Genomic DNA, 19971 nt, shown 5'->3' on the forward strand with positions numbered 1-19971 from the left:
GCACTTCAAAACAGTCTCTGTTCACCTTTAGTGAGAGCCTTTTTATGTGTTTAGCAATGTTCACAGTACTTGGAGGGGTCCTTTTTGCTTGAATTTGTTTTAATGCGGAGCCAGCATTGGCCTGGCTTAAGCATGAGTTTTCTTATACTAAAGGTGTGAGACCTGCTTTGGCTTTTTCTTGGAAAAATGGGTATAAAATTTTAAGTAAATGCTTAACAAAAGCATTTATGCTTGTGGTTACATTCATTAATTTTTTCTTGAATTATTTATTCAGCTCTTTTCTATGCCAGGCACAATACAAAGTATTGGAATAACAGAGTTCTCGTCCATAAGACTCTTCCTGGAAGTCCTTCTGCAGATGGATCTTTTCCTGTCAGCTGTGGTAGGTTTGTCTTAGAGAATGGATAAGAACAGGGGAAAGAACTACAGTGTGATCAAGATGTATGGATTTGAGAAATAAAATGTGACTTGCCTACACAGAGCCTTCTGGGAAACGAAAATGAGGACCCAGGTCACCGAAATATTTAAATTTAAAGAAAGCCATTGTTATGGTTGTATTTCCCAATTGGCACCAGCCCTTCATGTTTGTCTGATCTCTACCCAACACTTCAGGTTTATAGAACCAGCCTCCGGGCACTATTTACTGGTCAGGGTCCTGATGGAAGCCTGACCTCCTTTGCCGTGAGTATTTAACTTGTTTCTATGGCATTCCTTTGGCTAAACGTTTGGCTCCCTAACCAAATATATTTAAACATTTCCTGTGTCCTATTTCTATCTTAAGTGCTAGGAGGAACTAAAAACACAAACCAAATCCACTTTCTCATTGGTATCACTGCTTTTTTTGAAACAACCTTATTAGATTGTGAGTATCTTGAGGACACGGAGCTGTGTGTGGCAGGCACTTCAACAGTGTTGAATGGAAGCATTGCTGGATGAATAGATCATTACTAGGGAGAGACTGTACATGGACATCATTCTAGGCGTTCCAAGACTCTTGGAACTGGCAGCTCATAGGTGGTCATAGGTGGCTGCCAGGAGAGTTAGGGAATAGCTCTCCATCACTTTCTGCATCAAGTTGGATTTCCAGCCATCGATCCACAACACCCTGCTTCCAAATGCTGTCTTGTGCCACTCACCTGATCTGAAGCCAAGTCAGCATGGGGGTCGTTCCTCCGCCGAACACCCAGACGGTGAAGAAGACTAGGAGCAGCGTGGTGGTGAACACCACTTGCTTGGGTTGGGACTCTGTGTTCCGGATCGCCAAGGCAAATGCAATAGCTCCTCGCAGGCCTGGCAGAGAAACCCAACAGAGAAAAGAGACAATTGTAACACCGACTTCTCTTCTTAGTACGTGCGTCTTTACAGTTTGCCAACGCAATTACTTTTGATTAAAACCTTTCTTTGGAGATAACTGTAGATTCATGTGGCATTATAAGAAGTAGTAGAGAGCTACTGTGTGCCCTTCCTTGGTTTTCCCTGATGGTAACACCTTGTGAAATTATGGCACAGTGTCTCAACCAGAATATTGACATCGTGTGGTTAGGATATGGAACCTTCTCCTTGAGGATCCTTCCTGATGTCCTTTCATGGCCATACCTGCTCCCACCCCTCCTCAACATGCCCTCCTGGCCACCAGTGATCTGTTCTGCATTTCTATGATTTTTGTTATTTCAAGGTTTTTATCTAAATGGAATCATGCACCAGGGGGCCTTTTGGAATGGCCTTCTTTTTTACCCAGATATTCAGATTACTGAATGTACCAATAATCAATAGTCTGTTCCTTTTGATCCTTTTTGGTGGGGCGGGCAGTACTGGGGTTTGAACTCAAGGCCTGTGTTTCCTAAGCAAGTGCTCTACCACTTAAGTTATGCCCTCAACCCTTTTTGCTTTAGTTGTTTTTCAGATAGGACCACTTATTTTTGCCCAGGGCCTCCCTGGAATCATGGTCTTCCTACCTCTACTTCCTGAGTAGCTGGGATTATAGTGTTTGCCACCATGCCTAGCCTGTTCTTGGAGATAGTGTCTCGGTAACTTTGTGCTCAGGCTGACCATAAAGTATGTTGCTCCTATCTTTGCCTCCTAAATAGCTGGGGTTACAATGTGAAGACCCTTGCAGGTTTGAGAAAAGCTGAGCACCAGGGCTCATGCTTGAGTGCTCTGTTTTGTTCCATTGATCTATGAGTCTATTCTACTTCTATAGTATATGGTGTTGATTATTGTAGTATATAGTAAGCCTTAATATTGGGTAGTGAGTCTTTCCAGCTTATTTTTTATTTTCAAAATTGTACCTATTCCAGCTCTTTTGTCGTTCCATAAAATTTTAGAAAAAATATTGTATATTTGTACACAAACATCTTCCTGGGAACAATTATTCTTTAATTTCGACTGTATCAGGCAACAATGAAAGCTCACCTTATGGACCTCTGAAAATTAACAATTAATTCAATGACATACTTTTACAAACTCTAGTTTAGAAACTAGCTTGGTTTTACCTTTTCTTCTTTTATGACAAAATGCTAATTGAACTTTTATGAATCTGGATTAAATACATTTACAAGAGGCATTAAAGATTAAATGCTAAAGCTTCAACATGTGATGAGATTAGTAAAAATCAAATCCTAGACTTTGAAGAAGAGTAAATAAAAGCACAGGTAGGAAGGGACAGGAGTTAAAGGGAAAGGCTTCTTTTGAGTGATGAGAGAATTGCAAGACACTTATGGTCCTTTCCTACCGTGTAATAGGTGAAATAAAGGTTTCTAATGACAGCAACTATAAGTCAAAGAGGCAGGGATTTAGTTATTTTTATAGGAAGACTTAAATCAGATCCATAAAATTTCAGTGATTCAGTTTTTACAGTCTTTATATAGCACTAGGTTTCCAAATTCCCAAATCTTTATTCATACATTAAGAACATTTTCTTAAACAGTTGGACACAGGGTGAGAGGAAGAAAACTGTGACCATTCTGGGTTGTATTCCTATGTTTCACACTTGGAATAGAATACTCTTTTCTTATCTCCAGCACTGAGAATATGTAAAGGACAAATGGCAGATTAGACTGGGAGATTTAATACACTTTGCCTGAAACAAGGAAGCCTCAGAAAGAGAGAGGAACATGCACTCTGATTATAAAATACCTTCAAGGAACAAAATGTAACAGTGGAAGGAAATTATTCTAAATCTCCATGTAGACAAGGAAATGGCCTGAAGATAAGGAAGATAACATTTGAAGCAGACATTAATAAAAAAAAAAAGTTTCATACATCAGGAATTATGAACACTCAAGGTCTCTGTACCTAAGAACAGTGCCCCCACTGTAGCTGTTCATGTGTTCAGACCCAGCTGGGGACAAGGGGGCGGGGCTATTAATAACCCTTAATCCTGGAACTGGTGTATTAGTGTTCTCTGCAGGAAATACAGAGGGTATCATTACGGAATGAGAACTCAAGGAACAGTCTTAAGACAGACTTCTGCCTCTGAAGAGAGAATTTATCAGTCAAGGTTAAAGCTGCTAGCAGCGTTTAATCACAGTACAAACCTGGAGATGGAAGGTGAGTTTTTCATTTTTCTCCTTTCCTCAAGCTCATATTGCTAGAAATATCCATAAAGCAGCAACACCCAGGATTAAGTGCTAGTAGAAATACTAGGTGATATGTCATCAAGTATTTGTTTTGCTTGCTATGCATATTTTGTAGTTTTTCTTTCACTCTTGAGTTTTGGTGAGAAAAAAGAATAGAAAACAGATGAATTAAAACTTGCTATGTCATGCTTACTACATGTAAACCCTTTCACAGATATCAAGGGCAAGACAGTTAGCAGTCCTTAATCTTCCTAAGTATGTTTAATAATGAATTGTTGTTATGCTACATTAGCATAACTATGCTCTTAAGTCTAAATTATCTATACATGGGCATCTCTTGGTTTAAAAATATACTCGAGATAGTACCAGGCATGGTGGTACATGCCTGTAACTCCAGCAGTACAGAGACTGAGGCAGGAATTTGAGAGCAAGCATGGATTATGTAGCAAGACACTATTAAAAACATATATATATATATATATATATATATATATATACACACATATATTCATATAGTCTCAAAATACATCTGTTATTCCTATTTCTAAAAAATACACAGCTTATATATTAAAGCCTATATTTGTAGGGAATGTAGTGCAGATTTCTGAAAAAGAAAGAAAAGTATAGCTATGGTCTTGAGAACCATTGCTAATTAGAGCCAAACTTGAAGGTGTTGACAAGAGGATGACTTCTGAACGTGATGACCACGTGGACACAGGTATTTTTAGAGAACAGATCATCTGTTGGTAGCCTGGTCATATGTGGCACTATTGGCACTTGTCACCCAGGTGACAGTGATGGCGATGGTGTGACCACACTGGAAGCATGGTGAGGTTGCCAAGTAAACAAAGGGAAGGCAACTTAGAATTGCAGTGAAGACGAAGGGTTGCTTGTGTCCTACTCGTTTGTCCCTTTATGACTCTGCAAGTGACTGCTCACACATCTTGAGTCTAGACAAATGCTTCGTTCAGTGCATATGTATGGATTACCTTACTGTAGGCCCTATGCACCCTGATTCTGTTTTCTTAACACCTTGGATTTGGGCCATAGAGGATTTTAAAATTGAAACAAATCACTTAAGCTATCAGCAAAATAGTAAGTGATGAAAAATTAATATTGATCTGGGATTTTTCCTTCTAGCAAAACATTATTTCAAAAGAACACATACCATTTTGCTTAGAGATTTAGGAAGTACAAAACTCACGGACACTGTGTTTTATTTTGGTTTTCTGGGCCCATTGACCTCTTGACTTACCATTCTTTTTCTCTTTGTTTTGATCAATTAATCAAAATAGTTGTATACTTTTGGGAATTGATAGATTCTACCCCTTCGTTTTCAATAGGTTTACTTGGCAGAGATTTTGACAAATTTCTTACCCTTAATTGGAAAGTTAGCATCATCTTGGGGAATAAAAGGAATTACCTACAATTAAATGAGGTTTCATTTAAAGTTGGTCTCCAGGGAATTCTTATGTTAGTTATGTTGATGTTATATTCATAACAAGAGAAGACTGTTGAGCCAAGGAAAGCTTCCTAGCAAGGACTGCTGCTGCAGAAAAAGTACAGCTTCCTATTTAACCTTTAAAGCGGAAGAGTGAACCTTTAATCAATGACATGTGTTCAAATGTGTTCTGCTTGGGTGCAGGTGGGTAAATATACTTCACTGAAATCACAGGAGTATAAATACCTCTTAGGGCATGCTTATTTAAGATGCAAAGCAACAGGCAAAACTATCAACATTTGTTCAGGACTCACTGTGTGCTGAGCTTTTTCTAAGACACAGAGTGGGAATGCAATGATGAGGAAGGTTGTGCTCAGGGTCCTACAAAAGACAAACGAAGGCTTTGTATGGTGGTGCATGTCTGTAATCTCAGCTGCTTAGGAGGTGGACATCAAAAGGATCATGATTCAAGACAAGTCTAGGCAAAAAGTTAGCAAGACTCAATCTCAACCAGATGTGCAGGTACACATCTGGAACCCCATTTATGTGGGAGGCATAGGTAGGAGAAACATGGACCCAGGCTGGCCCTGGGCAAACATGCAAGACCCTAATTCAAAAAACTAACTAAAGCACAAAGGGCTGGGGGCATGACTCAAGTGGAGAGTACTTGCCTAGGAAGCATACGGCCCTGATTTTAAAACTGCTGTACCGCCAAAACAACATCAAAACCCCCCAAACAAATAAAAGAAACTGATAACATGTACTAGAGGTCCCAGACGGGATGCCTGATGAAGAAAGAAGGCAAGATTGCTTTGCCTCACGATGGCCTCTTTCACGACCATTGGCAACGGATGTGTAGCATTTGAGGCCCTGCTTTGCACTCACTGTCGTCAATGCCTGGATTCTGTTCTCATCCAAGTTTGCTCCAGGTCTTTTTCCTATAACCTTCACGCAATTCCAAGTAGTGTTTACAGCTCAGCTGACACACTGCTTTTCTGAAGCCTCCTTGGAGGTCTGAACCTGAGATAGGTGAACTCATACTTCCGGTGCAACCCAAGTTCACCCTCAGAGCACAAAAGTACAGTGCATCATAACTGGCTGGCTCTGTTTGTCTGCAATCCCTGGATCTGTAGCAGACACATGGTAGATGCTCAAGAAACACTTCTGGAACGACTCAATGAGTGGATGGCTTTTCTGATTCTTCATGAGTACAGATGACATATGGAAAAGTGATGACTACTTCCTAGTTTGATGCAATTGTTCCTGCAAGCTCAATGTCTGCCATTTTAGTATTTAATGAGAAACTTTAAGGTATTATGTTCAGATCCAGGAGCTCTGAAGTGTTCTCTGGCCTGTGTCTGATGGATGGTATGATCATAAGGAGGGAGCCTCATCTGGTTCTCTGGCACCTCATCTCTAAATGCACATAATAGAGGAAAGACTTGTGGTCTTTAAATAGAAGGGCAGATCAGAATCATCACAGGGAACTTATGCCAGGGGCCTGACTCTGCTGATGCTGACTTGGCAGAATACGAGTTACATGGTCGCTCAGGCCTCTCTGGCTTCCCACGGTCTCACCGTGGACCCAGGACCCTCACCTCACACCTGACTGTGTCCCCACTGACCCTCCAGTTTGACCTCACAGCATCCATCCTCTCGTCCATCTACCCCATGTCTTTCTGAACAGCTTCTTCAGCACCTGCCTTTGTAAGGCTGTGAGTCAGTCCAGCACCTGTAAACAGCTTCCTGCAGTCGACAGAACCCTTCAATCAGAACCTCACGCTACTCTTCCATTTTCTTCTCCGTTGAGACTCCATAAGCAAGGCAGTATTCTCTCTCCCACAAACAGTTCTATCCCACCTCTGTGCCATGACTCCCCTGCCTCATTTCTGAAATTCTGCCTTCCCTTTGGGTTTTTCCAAACTTCACCCATTTGAACCAGAACCACTTTTCTGCCCTTCCCCCACTCCCATGAAGTGTTCCTGGAATCTTCTAGGCCACATTGCTCCTTCGTTTCTTAGAACTCCTATACAGCATGGTGCTTATGCCACCTCTACTATGAATCTGCAGTTTGACATGAATCACTAATTTAATGCGGTCTGTTCTTTTCTCACAGCTCTTAACTCTTAAAAGGTTGGAATTACATCTTCCTTACACAATTCTTACATCTCCCATAGTATCCAGGAGATAAAACTCAGTAACTGCTCTCAAACTGAACAATGGTGGTGGTTCCAGGTCCTCTAGACATGAGATGGTACTATTTACAGAATTGTTCATCTATTCCTGTGTTCATTCGTTCATTCATTCACTCAGACTCCAGAGTTTAGTAGACATAAGGGTTAACTGTTTCCAGGTCAGGTATGTAAAGTGCTCTAAAGAAAGCCAAAGGAGGTTAAAGGGCAGAGAGTATGTTTATGTGAGGGCTGGGATGTAGAATGGTTAGGAAAGTCTCTCTGGTCAGGTGACATTTGAGCAGAGACTAATGGCGGGAGAAGCCAGGTGGGCATCTGTTCGCCTTTGGGAACAGTAGATGCTAACCCTTGAGGAAGCATGTGCCTGGTGAGGGTAAGCAGCAGCACAGAGGCTGGAGTGACTGGAGTAGAATAACGGAGGTGGTAGGAGTGGTAATGCCAGAGAGTCAGACCATGCCGGGCTTGTGATGATCAAGGTGCTTGACTTTTATTTTGAGATATAAAGGTTTTTGCAAGATAATGATATGACCTATTTGATGCTTAAAAGAGTAACTCTAACTCTGATATGGAAACTAGATTTTCAGGATACAGGCAGGCTGCCTGAGGAGCTGGCTCAGCGGTCTGGGCAGGAAGTGGAGGTAGATAGACCCGAGTGGGTGTATTGGATGGATGGCAAAGGGGGATAACCTGCTGATGGGTCATATGAAAGGTGTGAGGGAGAGGGTTGCAAGAATTTCTGCAGACTTGGGGAAAGCTGTGGGAAGAGTATTATTTTGGGCACATGTGAGTGATTAAAAGTTTGTATTGTAGCCATGCTGAATCTGAGATGCTTATTAGTGGAGAGGGTTAATGGGTGGTTGGATATGAGTCTAGAATTCAAGGTGGATGTTAGAAACTTTTTACTAGAGAGGATGCGAAGATGGGAGGAGCGTTTGGAGCTTGAGAAGGGTAAGAAGGTGAAGTTTATATTTCACACCATATTTGTTCTTGTGTCTAAGCCTTTGTACCTGCTGCTCCTCCCACCTGCAGTGCTCCTCCCACCTGCAGTGCACCTCTCAGGTTGTCTCTTGGCTGCTACTCATCATCTCTGGTCAGAAAGGCTGCCTGACCTCTGATCTAGATTCCGCACCTTCATCCAGGTCTTTGCTATATGTCTTTCATTGCCCTTATCAACATCTGAAATGATCAAATTTATTTTTTCCATCTTTCTGGCCTAGAGAGAGATCTTGGTGAGAGCAGCCCCCCATTTTGTCCCACAGCTGAGGCATCTAGAATGGTGCCTCTCATAGGGCAAGCACGCCTTACATTTGCCCCCGATGAGTGCATGAGTGAATGGATGAAGGAAAGGTCATTTTTGCATTTGAAAGTATGACTGACAACCAAAAGGAAATGATCAGCAGATGGACAGGGATACAGAAATGTCTCCAAGTAACTGGTTTGTCCTTTAGATGAGTTATTCCACTGTTTGTCTTTCCAATTGGAATATGGTCCATTGTAATCGTTTTTTTCCCCCTTCACGTAAGTACGCTGAGGGGGTTGATTTCAAAGATTTAACACATTCTTATCATTAGTCTGGTAAATCAAAGCCTAGCCTGGGCCGAAAATTGAATTATGTATTGCTTTTACACTTGCTAAAGTCTCATGACCTTGTAGAAGGGTAACTACTTTCAGCAAAAATGTCAGTCTGGTTTCAAAATACATTTTCCAGAAGAGTTCAACCTTGCTACATGGTTCCATTTTCAGTTCAACATCATTTTATCACATGGAAGTGAAGCCAACAGACTGTTTTCAGTGGAAAAGCCTTCTGCATTAAAAAATAAATTGGGTTTTTCTGGAAACCAAGTCTGTGTTAGACAAGCAGAACTTTCTTTCCTTCATCTCCCTTCCTGAACTTGAATCATATAAACTTAAAGCTACTGGGAAGAGATGTAACATAGCTTCAGTGTATTTTTATATAAAATGAGTTTGTTTTGGGAAGCCCTGGGCAGCCAGGAAGGATAATTGTAAATAGGATTAACTATCACAACTCTGAAGTCAACATGCACAGATGCCTCTGGCTTTGGAAGTTTCTTTTTATGTGGCTAAGATGGATGTTTGCAGTCCTCACTACTAGCTGAAATCACCACAGAGGTGTCAAGAGAAAGGCTAAGAGAGATCAAAAGAAAGTCAACGTTCTATGAGCAGTATCACAACCAGGTCAATTTAGAAGTTTTGTTGTTCAGTCCAGCGTTCTCAACTGAGGCAATTTGCACCCAGGGAGTATTTGACAGAATCTGGAAACATCTGTGGTTGTCCACAAAGGGAGGTTGCTATTGTTACTGAGTGGGCAGAGGCCAGAAATGCTGTCAACCGTCCTATGTCTGTGACAGTCTCCGTAATAAAGAGTTACCAGGCCTCAAATATTAATAGTCGCTAGGGTTGAGAAACCTTAGTTCAGATTTAAGATTTTTTTTTCCTATAGAAGCAATTTTATAAATGATAAACTATTGCTGGCTATTTTGGCAAAGATGTCTACCTGTCCACTTAAATCTATTCTTCTGAGTTTCCATGGCATACTGCTATCACTGCTAACTTTTTCTCTGTGCAGCTACACATTGCCATATGACTGGTTCTCCTTAGAGGAGTGAGAGAAGAATGATGTGTGTCACTTCTTGGCCAAGGCTTTTAAGAAGCAGCTGTTGCTACCTCTAGCTCTTTTCCCCCTCCTACCAGCTGGTTATAAATAATGAATTGATCTCCAAACTTTGGCTACATCAAAATCACCTGGGGGGACTTGTTCAACCTCCAATCGCTTCTAGAACGTCTGATTCAGTAGGGCTGTAATAGGCCCGAGGATGTGCATTTCTAATGAGTTGCTAGGTGATGCTGATTCTGCTGGTCCATGGATCACACTTCTAGTTTCCTTGTCTGAGGGAGTAAGTGGAAAAAGTGTGGTTAAATCTGAATTATCGTCTGAAGAAGTAACTCCAATGTCTGTTAATATCAACCTTTGTCTGTGACAGAAGCCAGGAAGGAATAACTGTTGGGATTAAATCACTGAATTCTGGGAGTCTGTGTGTCATAGCACCTTGGGATACCTTGAGGCTCTCTTGAGAATTTTACAAGGAAAATGGAAAGCTGTGATTCACCTATGCTATGTGTCTCTGTAGAATCACAGAACTTTTTTTGAGTCTTGAAATTCTTTATTATTAATTTTACAGAATAGTGAGTTTCATTATGACATTACCATACTTGCATATTATGTGTTTCTATCATAACAGAATGTTCCTTAACGGCTGAGGAAAGATGGAGTGGCCAAGGTTAATAGTGAAAGGGAACAGCTAACTATTAACCTGGGCTTCACTCCCTGTTGAATAGTTAACCTATGAGAAAGCTCAGAAATCATGGTTATAGTAGGAATTTGCATTCTAAGGAAAGATGAGAGGAAAATTTCCTTCCTTTTTCTTGCAGAAAAGATAAATGCCAAACAACATTGTGAAACAGTTTTTAAGCACCTTTCCTCCTAATTGTCTTGTCTTTGCTCCCAGTTGTGCTCAATCTTGCCCGATCCCCTTCCCCAGCATCATGGAAATTGGGGCCTTCATTTTGCTCCACACCCTTCTACCCGCCAAGTTGCCCTAACTTCAAATCAGCTGGGTTTGGCTCTAGTCAAAGCTTCCATGGACTCAGTCAGTCACAATGAGCTTCATACCAGAAAGAAGCAACTGGAAGAAATCAGTTGATGAAGGGTAGCACTGTAATGCTGGAGAGGATTGCATTTAAAAATACCAATCCTGTGGCATTTATGTCTCCTTGTGGAATTTAACACAGCTTCAAGGAACTGCAGTCAGATGTTTCAGCCACCATGGGAAGGTGGGTGGTGAGGGTGATCAAGGGGACTGCAGCGGAAGGAAAGGCCACACTCACAGGCAGGGCACCTGCTCTGGGATCTCCTTATTTTACTGTGCAATTGTGAGTCATCAAAGGTTCTAGCACTTTGCAGTAGACTTCCTAGCAGAGCCAGGGGAAGGCTAGGAGGCAGGACCAGGTGTCTGGCACTACTCACAGAAGTCTTGGTGAGAAACACTGGTTGACCAGTATTTGAACTTTCTCAATATATCAGACCTAATGCTTAAAATTCCGAAATTACTGAATGCCTTTATGGATATTTAGCACACAGCATTTTTCAGACGGAACTGCTTCTTGCTCATTTGCAGATACAACTTATTTGAGTCAATCTTATTGACTTCTTTTGAACTCTATCTATAGAACCAGAGGGCAGAATTAAAGGGATTTGTGCCTGGCACAGAGAGACTAATTTTTTTTAAGTGGTTTGCTTACGTTGATAGTTTTCTAAGGTTTTGTTTACTCCAGACGAAAATAAGCAAGTTATAAGTGAGTAAATTCAGGCAGAAAATAGAAAAAAAAATTATGTAGTCCATTTGTTTGCCTGATTGGGCAGGTTAACTTGGTTAAAACTATCAATCAGATATGTTTTCACTCTGAACATCCTGAAAAACCTAAGCCTAAATATACATGGAAAATCCCTGAATTGAGGGATTAAATGGCTTATTTTCCTGTGTCATTCTAAAACCTTTTCCCTGAAACAGAGGGAGAGATGATGAACAATCTGGAAGGTCTCTGTTCGTTAATGATTGTGTCGGGGCTGGCGTGCTTTCGTTGGCTACACTACCTCAATATACGGGATGACCTGTTCATCTTCCAGTTTCTCCTGCTCAGTAAATGTCAAAGTAGGTTGTGCCATTTCACATGTGTCAATTTGTGGCAGGGAGGGAACAATATATTTTTCTCAACAAAAACTGGTACTCTGAGCTGCAATGTTTTGCCTGATAGATAATCCAGGAAAGTAGAATATCAGCAGTTATCCTTACATGAAGGGCGGAGGGATACAGAGGCCACCTCTGCAGCTTGCATTTAGCTTCTGCCTCAGACTGTCCTGTGCGGGGATTAGCAGTCAACCCTTCTTTGGAATGAAGACCTCAATGTCTGAAAAGATGCTTTCCTGAGAGCACTGGGAGTTCATATGGGTTCTGTCTCTGTGAAGACACTAATGGCTGTCCAGTCATCAGTGATGATTAAAGAAAGTGAAAGGAACTCCCCTTCTGAGTGTCTTCCAGGCTGGCAATTTTTATATATTATCTAGTTCAGTTTTCAACACTGATCATCCAAGGTAAGTAGTTATTTTCATTTTACAGCCTAGATGGCTATGGGGTTGGAAAGGGTTAATCACAAGACGGGAGGCTGCTTCCAAGCCTGGACTCCTCACACTTTGCCAAAACAGTAGTTTGTATTTAAAAAAGACGATGGTGTGCCAAATAGCAAAACCTAATTTGCTGCTCAAAAATGCAAAAGCAGGTAATTTTTCTTGGAAATTTATTTTGGAGCTAAGTGAAGAATGATACTGTTTGGACTTAATAGGAGAAAGCAGCTGTATGGGGCTGGCTGCAGTGCTAAGCTGTTTCTCAGATATTCTGAATTTGTCATAATCATAGAACCCTTTCTCAGCATTTGAAACTGTGAGGAGCTAATGGGATCTGCAATTCACATGGGTTTGCTATGCTTGTCTGCTCTGTCGCAGCAACGCCACCCCTGGTCATCCATTATCCGAGATGACTTTTTCTGTGACTGCTTGACACTCTACTTAAGACATTTTTGTGGCTCATTTCCTGCATAAGCTGGTTATCCCGGTCCCATTTGAAGGCCTCCTAAGACCAATTCCAGTCACTCTGCTCACTAATGCCTGCCCCAGGCTAGTGGTCACCACCTGAGAGAGATGGGGGCTTGGTGGAAGTTCATCTGTAATGGAGAAAAAGTTCTGTCCTTGTGCCCCATTAGCTGGTTAGTGGTCTAGTACTGGCCTAATTAATTGCAGAAGATATGCCCAGGGCAGGAAGGAGGTGTAGCATAGAGGGTGAGAGAATGCTGGGTTCTGGGCAAGAGGGCTGGCTGCTAAGAGGTTGGACTGAGCAAGGGATTCTTGACCGCATGTTAGTAATGCTGGGGCTGTCTGCATGAGCAAGGGGAAGAGGAGGGAAGAAAGGTCCAGTTCTTAGACTCTCAGATACTCAGAAAACCCTTGTGTATGCATTTAAAGAATTCTTCCTAAGCAGAAGTTGAGTTTAGCTTCATTCTTCGTTCTTATCACCTAAGGGTTTTCTCATAGGAAAACAAACACATTCCCCCAGCACAGGGCAAGCGAAGATTTGACATATTCTCATATCCACCTGTTTCTTTTGATGTTGTGTTACTATGTTTACTTCTATCAACTTTCAGGGAAGGTTTCTTGTCGGCTAGATGTGAATGGGTCTCAACATGATGAAGTTGAGTTGAAGGAATCAGTAGCTAGACAACCAGAACTATGCTGATCAGATTGCAAAGGGAAGCATGACTGGGATCTTAGAGAGCATAGAGTAAAACAGAATGAGGGGTAGGGGGGAGTGGATTGAAGAGACAGCCTCAGAACAGAAGCTATGAATCGTGATTACATTCTAGGACATTCTTTTCAAGCTCGCACATGTATTTGAATTACCTGGGGACCTTGTCAGCCTGCACATTTGGATCTGGTATTTCTGACAAGCTGCTGATACAAAGATCACAGTTTTAATTTGACCGTGAAATGTCCTCCAAATACATGCCTTCGTGTATTGAAGACTTGGTTCCCAGCTGAGGGATCCATTCATTGAGAGGTACTGGATCATAAGGGCTCCGACTTCATCGTGGATTAAGTCATTGATGGAGTCATTACTTTGATGGGAAGTGGGTCTGTTCGGAGGAAGTAGGTAACTAGATATGTGACTTTGAAGGGTATCTTTTCCCTGGTCCTCTCCTGTCTCCTCTTTGCTTCCTGTCCGTCACGAAGTAAGCTGCTTTGTTCTACCACAAGCTTCCTAACATAATGTCCTGCCTCACCATGGCACAGGTGCAAGGGAACCAAGTGAGCAGAAACCATGAGCCAAAATAAATCATTCCTCTCTTAAATTGTTTTCTCAGATGTTTTGTCACAGAGACTGAAAACTGACCAACACAGATATCTAGGATCAAGAGAGCACAGAAGTATCCCTTTTACATGATGGCTGAGGACAGTCCTTTGGGCTTAGTGGAGTTCCAGTAGCCTGGGACAAATCATAGACAAAGATTCCTGTTTCCAGGCACTGCCGAAACAATGACCTTCCTCATTCTTCACATTCATTTTCAGGTGTTCTCATTTCACTTATATTTTCTTCCTGGCTGCAATTGATGTCAGCTAGATAAGGAGACTTTTGGGTCAAATTCTCAGATTGGATTTCTAATCATGGCTGGATTGGTGGTTTTCCAAAACGCCACTGGGAAAGGTGGCCTCCACACTGGCAGTGGGTCTTAAACTGTCCTGCTGTAGAACGCTGGTGTTCTGTGGGCTGGAGAACAGAGTGTTCCACAGAACTTGAATAGAACAATTGAAGGGGAAACAATAAATGCTGATGAAAAGTTTTTCTTCCATGTCTCTCTTAACCCATTGGTTTGGCAGTTATCTGAATGTTAATAATGCTGGTGAAGAAGTGAATGGGCTATGAACATTGCCAGCAAAAGCTTTTCCCATGCTTGGTGCTGCTGTTTTGAGTGGCTCCACGAGCTTAGAGATGACGTCCTACATAAATCCGTGCATTGGGGGGGTCACATTTTCCTAGCTAAAACTCTCCCTAGTTTTTTTGATAGGACACTCCAGGGTCTCGAGGCTTTCTTCCAAGTAAGAAAGCAGCAGGAAATGGGCCAATGCATGGAATTGCTCTTTGGCACATCGTTGGTTCCTACAGCCCACTCCAGTGGCTCACTGGTCCCTCTCTCCGCCAGATAAGGAAAGCATCAATGCATGGTGACTTTGTAGCCCAGGAGTCCACAGTTCCCAAGTCACAGTGGTTCCAGGAAGGCTGCCAGGGCTCAATTAGGCTTGGCATTTCCCCTCCTTCTAGGAACTCCTGGCTCTCATTTAGTTTTAAATTAAATAAAAATTGCAGCACATGGATTTGAATTAAAACAAGGGGACCGGTCTTTGTAATATGTACCACATCAATAGGGAAGCTAATTTGTGCGAAGCACATCTCCTTTAATTTAAACCACAGAGCGTTGCCTCCTTGGTTTCAAGGGAACTGAGAGCCGGGCGGGGCTGTTCACTCGTGGTATTAACCAGGGTTGCGCTGGAGAGCAACGGAATGAGTTTCAGGGGAGCTTAGCGTTCCTCTTAAGCCCTTCCTGCTGGGTGTCACATGATACACCAGAGCAGTGACAGCCTCCTGGCCTTGAATTTAAAGAAGTTCTCACACATGTCTCAGGGTGAACTTCCCTGGCTGACTCTTAACTGCATCTAAGCTACCAGGAACAGAACTTCCATTATTAAAAACTTAAGAGAGAGAAGACAGACTGAGGGGACAGGTTCCTCATCTAGGAACCTATTTGCCCATTAAATTTCAAATTTCATGTGTGAGGATCACCAGTCTACACAAAATGAATTGGGTGGAGGTTATACTAGTTCTGGGCCCAATAGTCACTTCATTCAGTTTAATTGGCCTCTAGGATGGAGGTGGGGGTACAGGGTGGTAGTGGCTGTGGGTCCTCCATGAACAATGTAAGATTTACTCAAAAACATGGCTGAATGGGGGCCCACCACACTGTGTAGCCTGTGCCCTTGTTTTAACACTCATGGAAGGCCCATCTTGCTAGTAGGAAATGAGCAAGAAGCACTGGGAGTCCTTCTTAAACTTTCACCTCCAGGTGCATCCAGATTTAGCAGCAGGTTTGGCTCAAGTTTTGAGGAACCTGAAGCTTGGACATTTTACATGTTTCTTAAGAGAAAGTTCATTACATTCACAGGAATTCACTTATACTTAAAAGGCTCCTCTTCTTCCCAGGGCCAAGCAGGCTTATCAAAGGTAAGGGTAAAAACACTGGGAAAAGATTTGTCAAATTCTAGATGTAATTGACAAATTCAGAAAATTCAGGTTCTTATTTGAATGGCCTTTGAACTGTCCAAAGTACACTGTTTCAGTGAACTAAGCTTGGACCAAATCTACCTTTCTTTTAAATGCAGCCAGGGCTCTCACCTTTGTCTTTGTTCACACAAATATCTACCTAAGAGGGCATATCAGCTGTCTGCTGAATGAATGAGCGAATGTAAAAATGACTCACACTCCCATTTTCGATAGTCAATCTTTCTTATCTTCCCCAAAAAACTTTGCAAAATTTTTTGAGCTAGGTAAAGAAAGACTTAGTCTAAGTTTTTTTGTGAAGCATGGACAACTAGATTCTGGCAGAGGACCACTGAAGTCATACTTCTTGTTAGATGACCAAAAATACTCCAACAATCTAGGCATATTAACATCAGACTTCTTTTGAAACAAGTGTTCTTTAAGGTGACTGGCTTTTTCTTCTGATTTCGGCAAGTATTGGTCTCACACAGCCAGAAAGTGTAGAGAGTGCCTTGTTTGATCTGCTGTTAATTTCCTCCTCTGGCTTAAGTTAAGTTGAGTTTTGAATTCCTTGTTTCCTGACAAACATATTTAAAACTTTAGGTCCTGGGCGAGATGTGGGTATCTGAATTCATGAAGAAAACCAAGGTGACTCTGGAGCATTCTCTTGTGAAGACAAATCTACCCTGCGTGTGTGAGCTCGCCTGAGGTTCTTGCATTTCTGATAGGGGTCAGTGAATGTGATGTAGCTGGGCAGGGGTCTCCCATGTGTTTGGTTTTTTGGGAACTAGATGGAAGTCAAGTTTGCAGGAAGGTCATGTTAGACATGCTGGGGTTGGATTGGGTTAGAAAGGACATGGTTTTAATTTAACTTTTGTTCTCGTGACCTTGAGGGTAAATCCACATAGATGAGAAGGTTCCAAATTCAAAGTCAAGAGGCCTGGGTTCAATTCACAATTTCCTCTCTAATTGGCTTGTAAGTAAAATTCTGAGCAAGATACCAACTCCTCTGTGTCTCACTGTTTTTTTTCATCTGCAGAAAGAGACCAATAAAGGAATTTGGGAAGATGCAGAGAAGGAAGCAGCAGGAATCTGTCTCCCCATGTAGGTGATAATTATGCTGGTACAAGCTGTCTGATGTAATTGTTTTGGAACTCTGGAGCCTATTAAAGGTTTGTGAATTCCAGGGGAAGGCTTAGACAGAAAATTGTGGTTGATCTTGGTCAATTTCAGTTCCTAGTACAGTAGCAGCACCCCATTACAGGGCAGGCAGCTACCCATGTGGTCCTGGAGCTGCACACAAACAGCATGCAGGAGCCACAATAGGTAAAAAGGAGCCTGTCCTCCAAATAGCAGGGATTTATGCTCTGATTGATTGCTGGCTCTGATCACAGAGGTGCAGAGAGAAAGTGATTGCTTTCAATGTAACCGTATTTCAATCAAAAACAAAGAAGGGCAGAATGGATAAAACATATAATCATATAATCCAACTCTATGCTGTTGACAAGACTTACTTTAGATCCAAGACAAAGACTGAAAGTCAAAGTATGGAGAAGGATATTCTATGCAAATAGTAACCAAAAGAGAGAAGGAGCACTCTACTAATAGCAGACAAAAGCGATTTTCAAAAAGGCTTGCAAGAGATAAGAAAGGGCACTATATACTGATGATGTTAGTGAAGGTTTCAGTAGAAGATAGAACAAGTGTAAGCTTTTAATTACATACCTAACTTACATACCGTCAAAATATACGAAGCAAAAACTGACAGAATTGAAGGGAGGAATAGACAGTTACTGTTATTCTACAATCATAGTTAGAGGGTTCAGTAGTCTACTCACGATAATAAATAAGAGAACTGGACAGAAGACAAGGAAGGAAATCGTGGGCTCAACACACTAAACCAACCAGATCTAACAGCCATATACAGAGCACCCTACCCAACTACAGCAGCAACTGCTTCTTAGGGACCATGTTAGAGCTCAATAAATTTAAAAATATACTTTCTCCAACCACAATGGGATGAAGTCAGTAGCAGAAGGAAAACTGGAAAATCCGTAAATTTGTAGAAATTAAAAGACATACACTTTCATAACCAATGGTGACTATGGTTACTATTAACAAAAACAGAAAGTAAGGGTTGGTGAGGATGTGGAGACATCAGAACTCGTATGCACTGTTGGAAGTCATGTAAACTAGTAGAACCACTAGAGAATGCACTATGGCAGTTCCTCAAAACATCAACAAACAGAACTACTATATGATCCAGCAATTCTAGTTCTGGGTGTATATTAGGAAAAATTGACAACAGGTCTTGAAGAAATATTTGTGTTGTTCAGCGTCATATCAGTGTAAAAAGTGTACAAGACAAAAATCCAGACAGATATAAAAATGAAGCCCTCCTTGGGTCAAGATGGCTACAACCCTTGCATTACAACCCTTGCATTTAGGCCTCTGCACAGTGACTCAATGCCTGGCAGATGACTCAGGTGCTCATTGTGAAGACAGTGGGTAGCACTCTCCGGACATCAGAGTTACATGTAGCTAAGTGTCCTAAAAATTGGGCATGCTGGTCTTTTTAATGATGGGAATAAGCTAAATGACATTCCCATGGATTAAACTCATCATTTCAACCTCATGCTAAATGACATTCCTGTGGGTTAAACTCATCATTTCAACCCCATCAATGGGATGGGTATTGCTTTCCTTCTAGCAGGTGAGAATGCTTTAGAACAGGACCAGGAAGTAAATATTTTAGGTTTGGTGAACCATACATTCTCTGTTGCTCCTACTCAACTTTGCCCCTGTTGCATGAAAAGAAATCCATAGTTTCTGTGTAAGCAAAGCGGCATGGCTGAGTTACAGCTTTCTCCACAAGATAAGCATGGGTCAGAATTGGTTCAAGGTCCATAGTTTGCTGATCTCCTGCTTTAGAATATTAGAAAGACATCATCAAATGATGGGCCTCTTCATGCTCCTTAGCTGTGTTCTCCATATTGTTGACCTCAGCTGGTTTTTATTTTATTATAGCCCCAATCCTACAACTAAGCAAACTCAGATAGTGCCAAAGCCTGGGGGAAACCATTAAGATTGGTGACCATTTAGGCAGAGGGTTCACATCTCAACACTGTTGTCGAAAACCTTACATTATTCTCCAAATATCTTTGTTAAATAAAACAAAGTTTAAAATATAATATCCAAGTTCTGAAAATACACTGCTATCCTCCAGAATAAAGACGGTGATGTTTTGACGGGAAAGAAAGACAAATGTTTCCCAACTCCTGGAAGGGCTTTGTAAAAATGCAGTTCAATGCTGACCTCCTATTTGTAAGTAATCAAATTTACCTTTTGGATTCCTATAAGTTTGCTCATTGCCACAGTTTGTTGTTGTTTTAAGTCAAATATCACATATCAATTCTCTCTCTCTCTCTCTTTCTCTATTTCTCTCTCTCTCTCTGGGAAGCTTTTCTCAAGTCCTTCCAGAAGGGTGATTTTCACTTTGGACCTCCATATCTTCACATCTATACTTGATTAAACTGCACATTTTGAACCTGGGGGCATCCATTTATTCTGTGATCTGGGCTACAGCACAACTGAAGGTGAAGTAGCCTTAAATTCCTAGTACTACATTTAAGAAAATGAACTCTGAGACCATGCTTGAGTTTGAGGTGCAGCCTCACCGAGCTGGGCTCAGGAATGATTTGTGTTTGGCCAAGTTATTTACCCCTTTGAGATCCTAAACCTATTTATCTCTCTACAAAATGTGTTAATATTGCTTCATAGGATTGATAAATAGTGAGCAGCAAATTATAAGCATGAATAAA

The 19971-nt window shown here is 41.6% G+C and overlaps 1 protein-coding gene and 1 long non-coding RNA gene across 2 annotated transcripts in view; one reads left to right on the plus strand and one right to left on the minus strand.

Moving 5' to 3' along the window:
* The window catches only part of Slc9a9 (solute carrier family 9 member A9), a 511055-nt gene that overhangs the window by 181217 nt on the left and 309867 nt on the right, over positions 1 to 19971 (minus strand). Inside the window, exon 12 of the mRNA XM_074059491.1 lies at positions 1137 to 1290. Coding sequence (XP_073915592.1) covers positions 1137 to 1290 — 154 coding nt within the window. The remainder of the gene's footprint in view (positions 1 to 1136; positions 1291 to 19971) is intronic.
* The window catches only part of LOC141418553 (uncharacterized), a 149328-nt gene that overhangs the window by 107586 nt on the left and 21771 nt on the right, over positions 1 to 19971 (plus strand). Inside the window, exons 5-9 of the long non-coding RNA XR_012443183.1 lie at positions 291 to 3549; positions 16754 to 16880; positions 17190 to 17322; positions 19377 to 19474; positions 19611 to 19746. This is a non-coding gene — a long non-coding RNA (uncharacterized lncRNA). The remainder of the gene's footprint in view (positions 1 to 290; positions 3550 to 16753; positions 16881 to 17189; positions 17323 to 19376; positions 19475 to 19610; positions 19747 to 19971) is intronic.

The sequence above is a fragment of the Castor canadensis genome, chromosome 17, assembly GCF_047511655.1.
Source record: "Castor canadensis chromosome 17, mCasCan1.hap1v2, whole genome shotgun sequence".
NCBI lineage: Eukaryota > Metazoa > Chordata > Mammalia > Rodentia > Castoridae > Castor > Castor canadensis.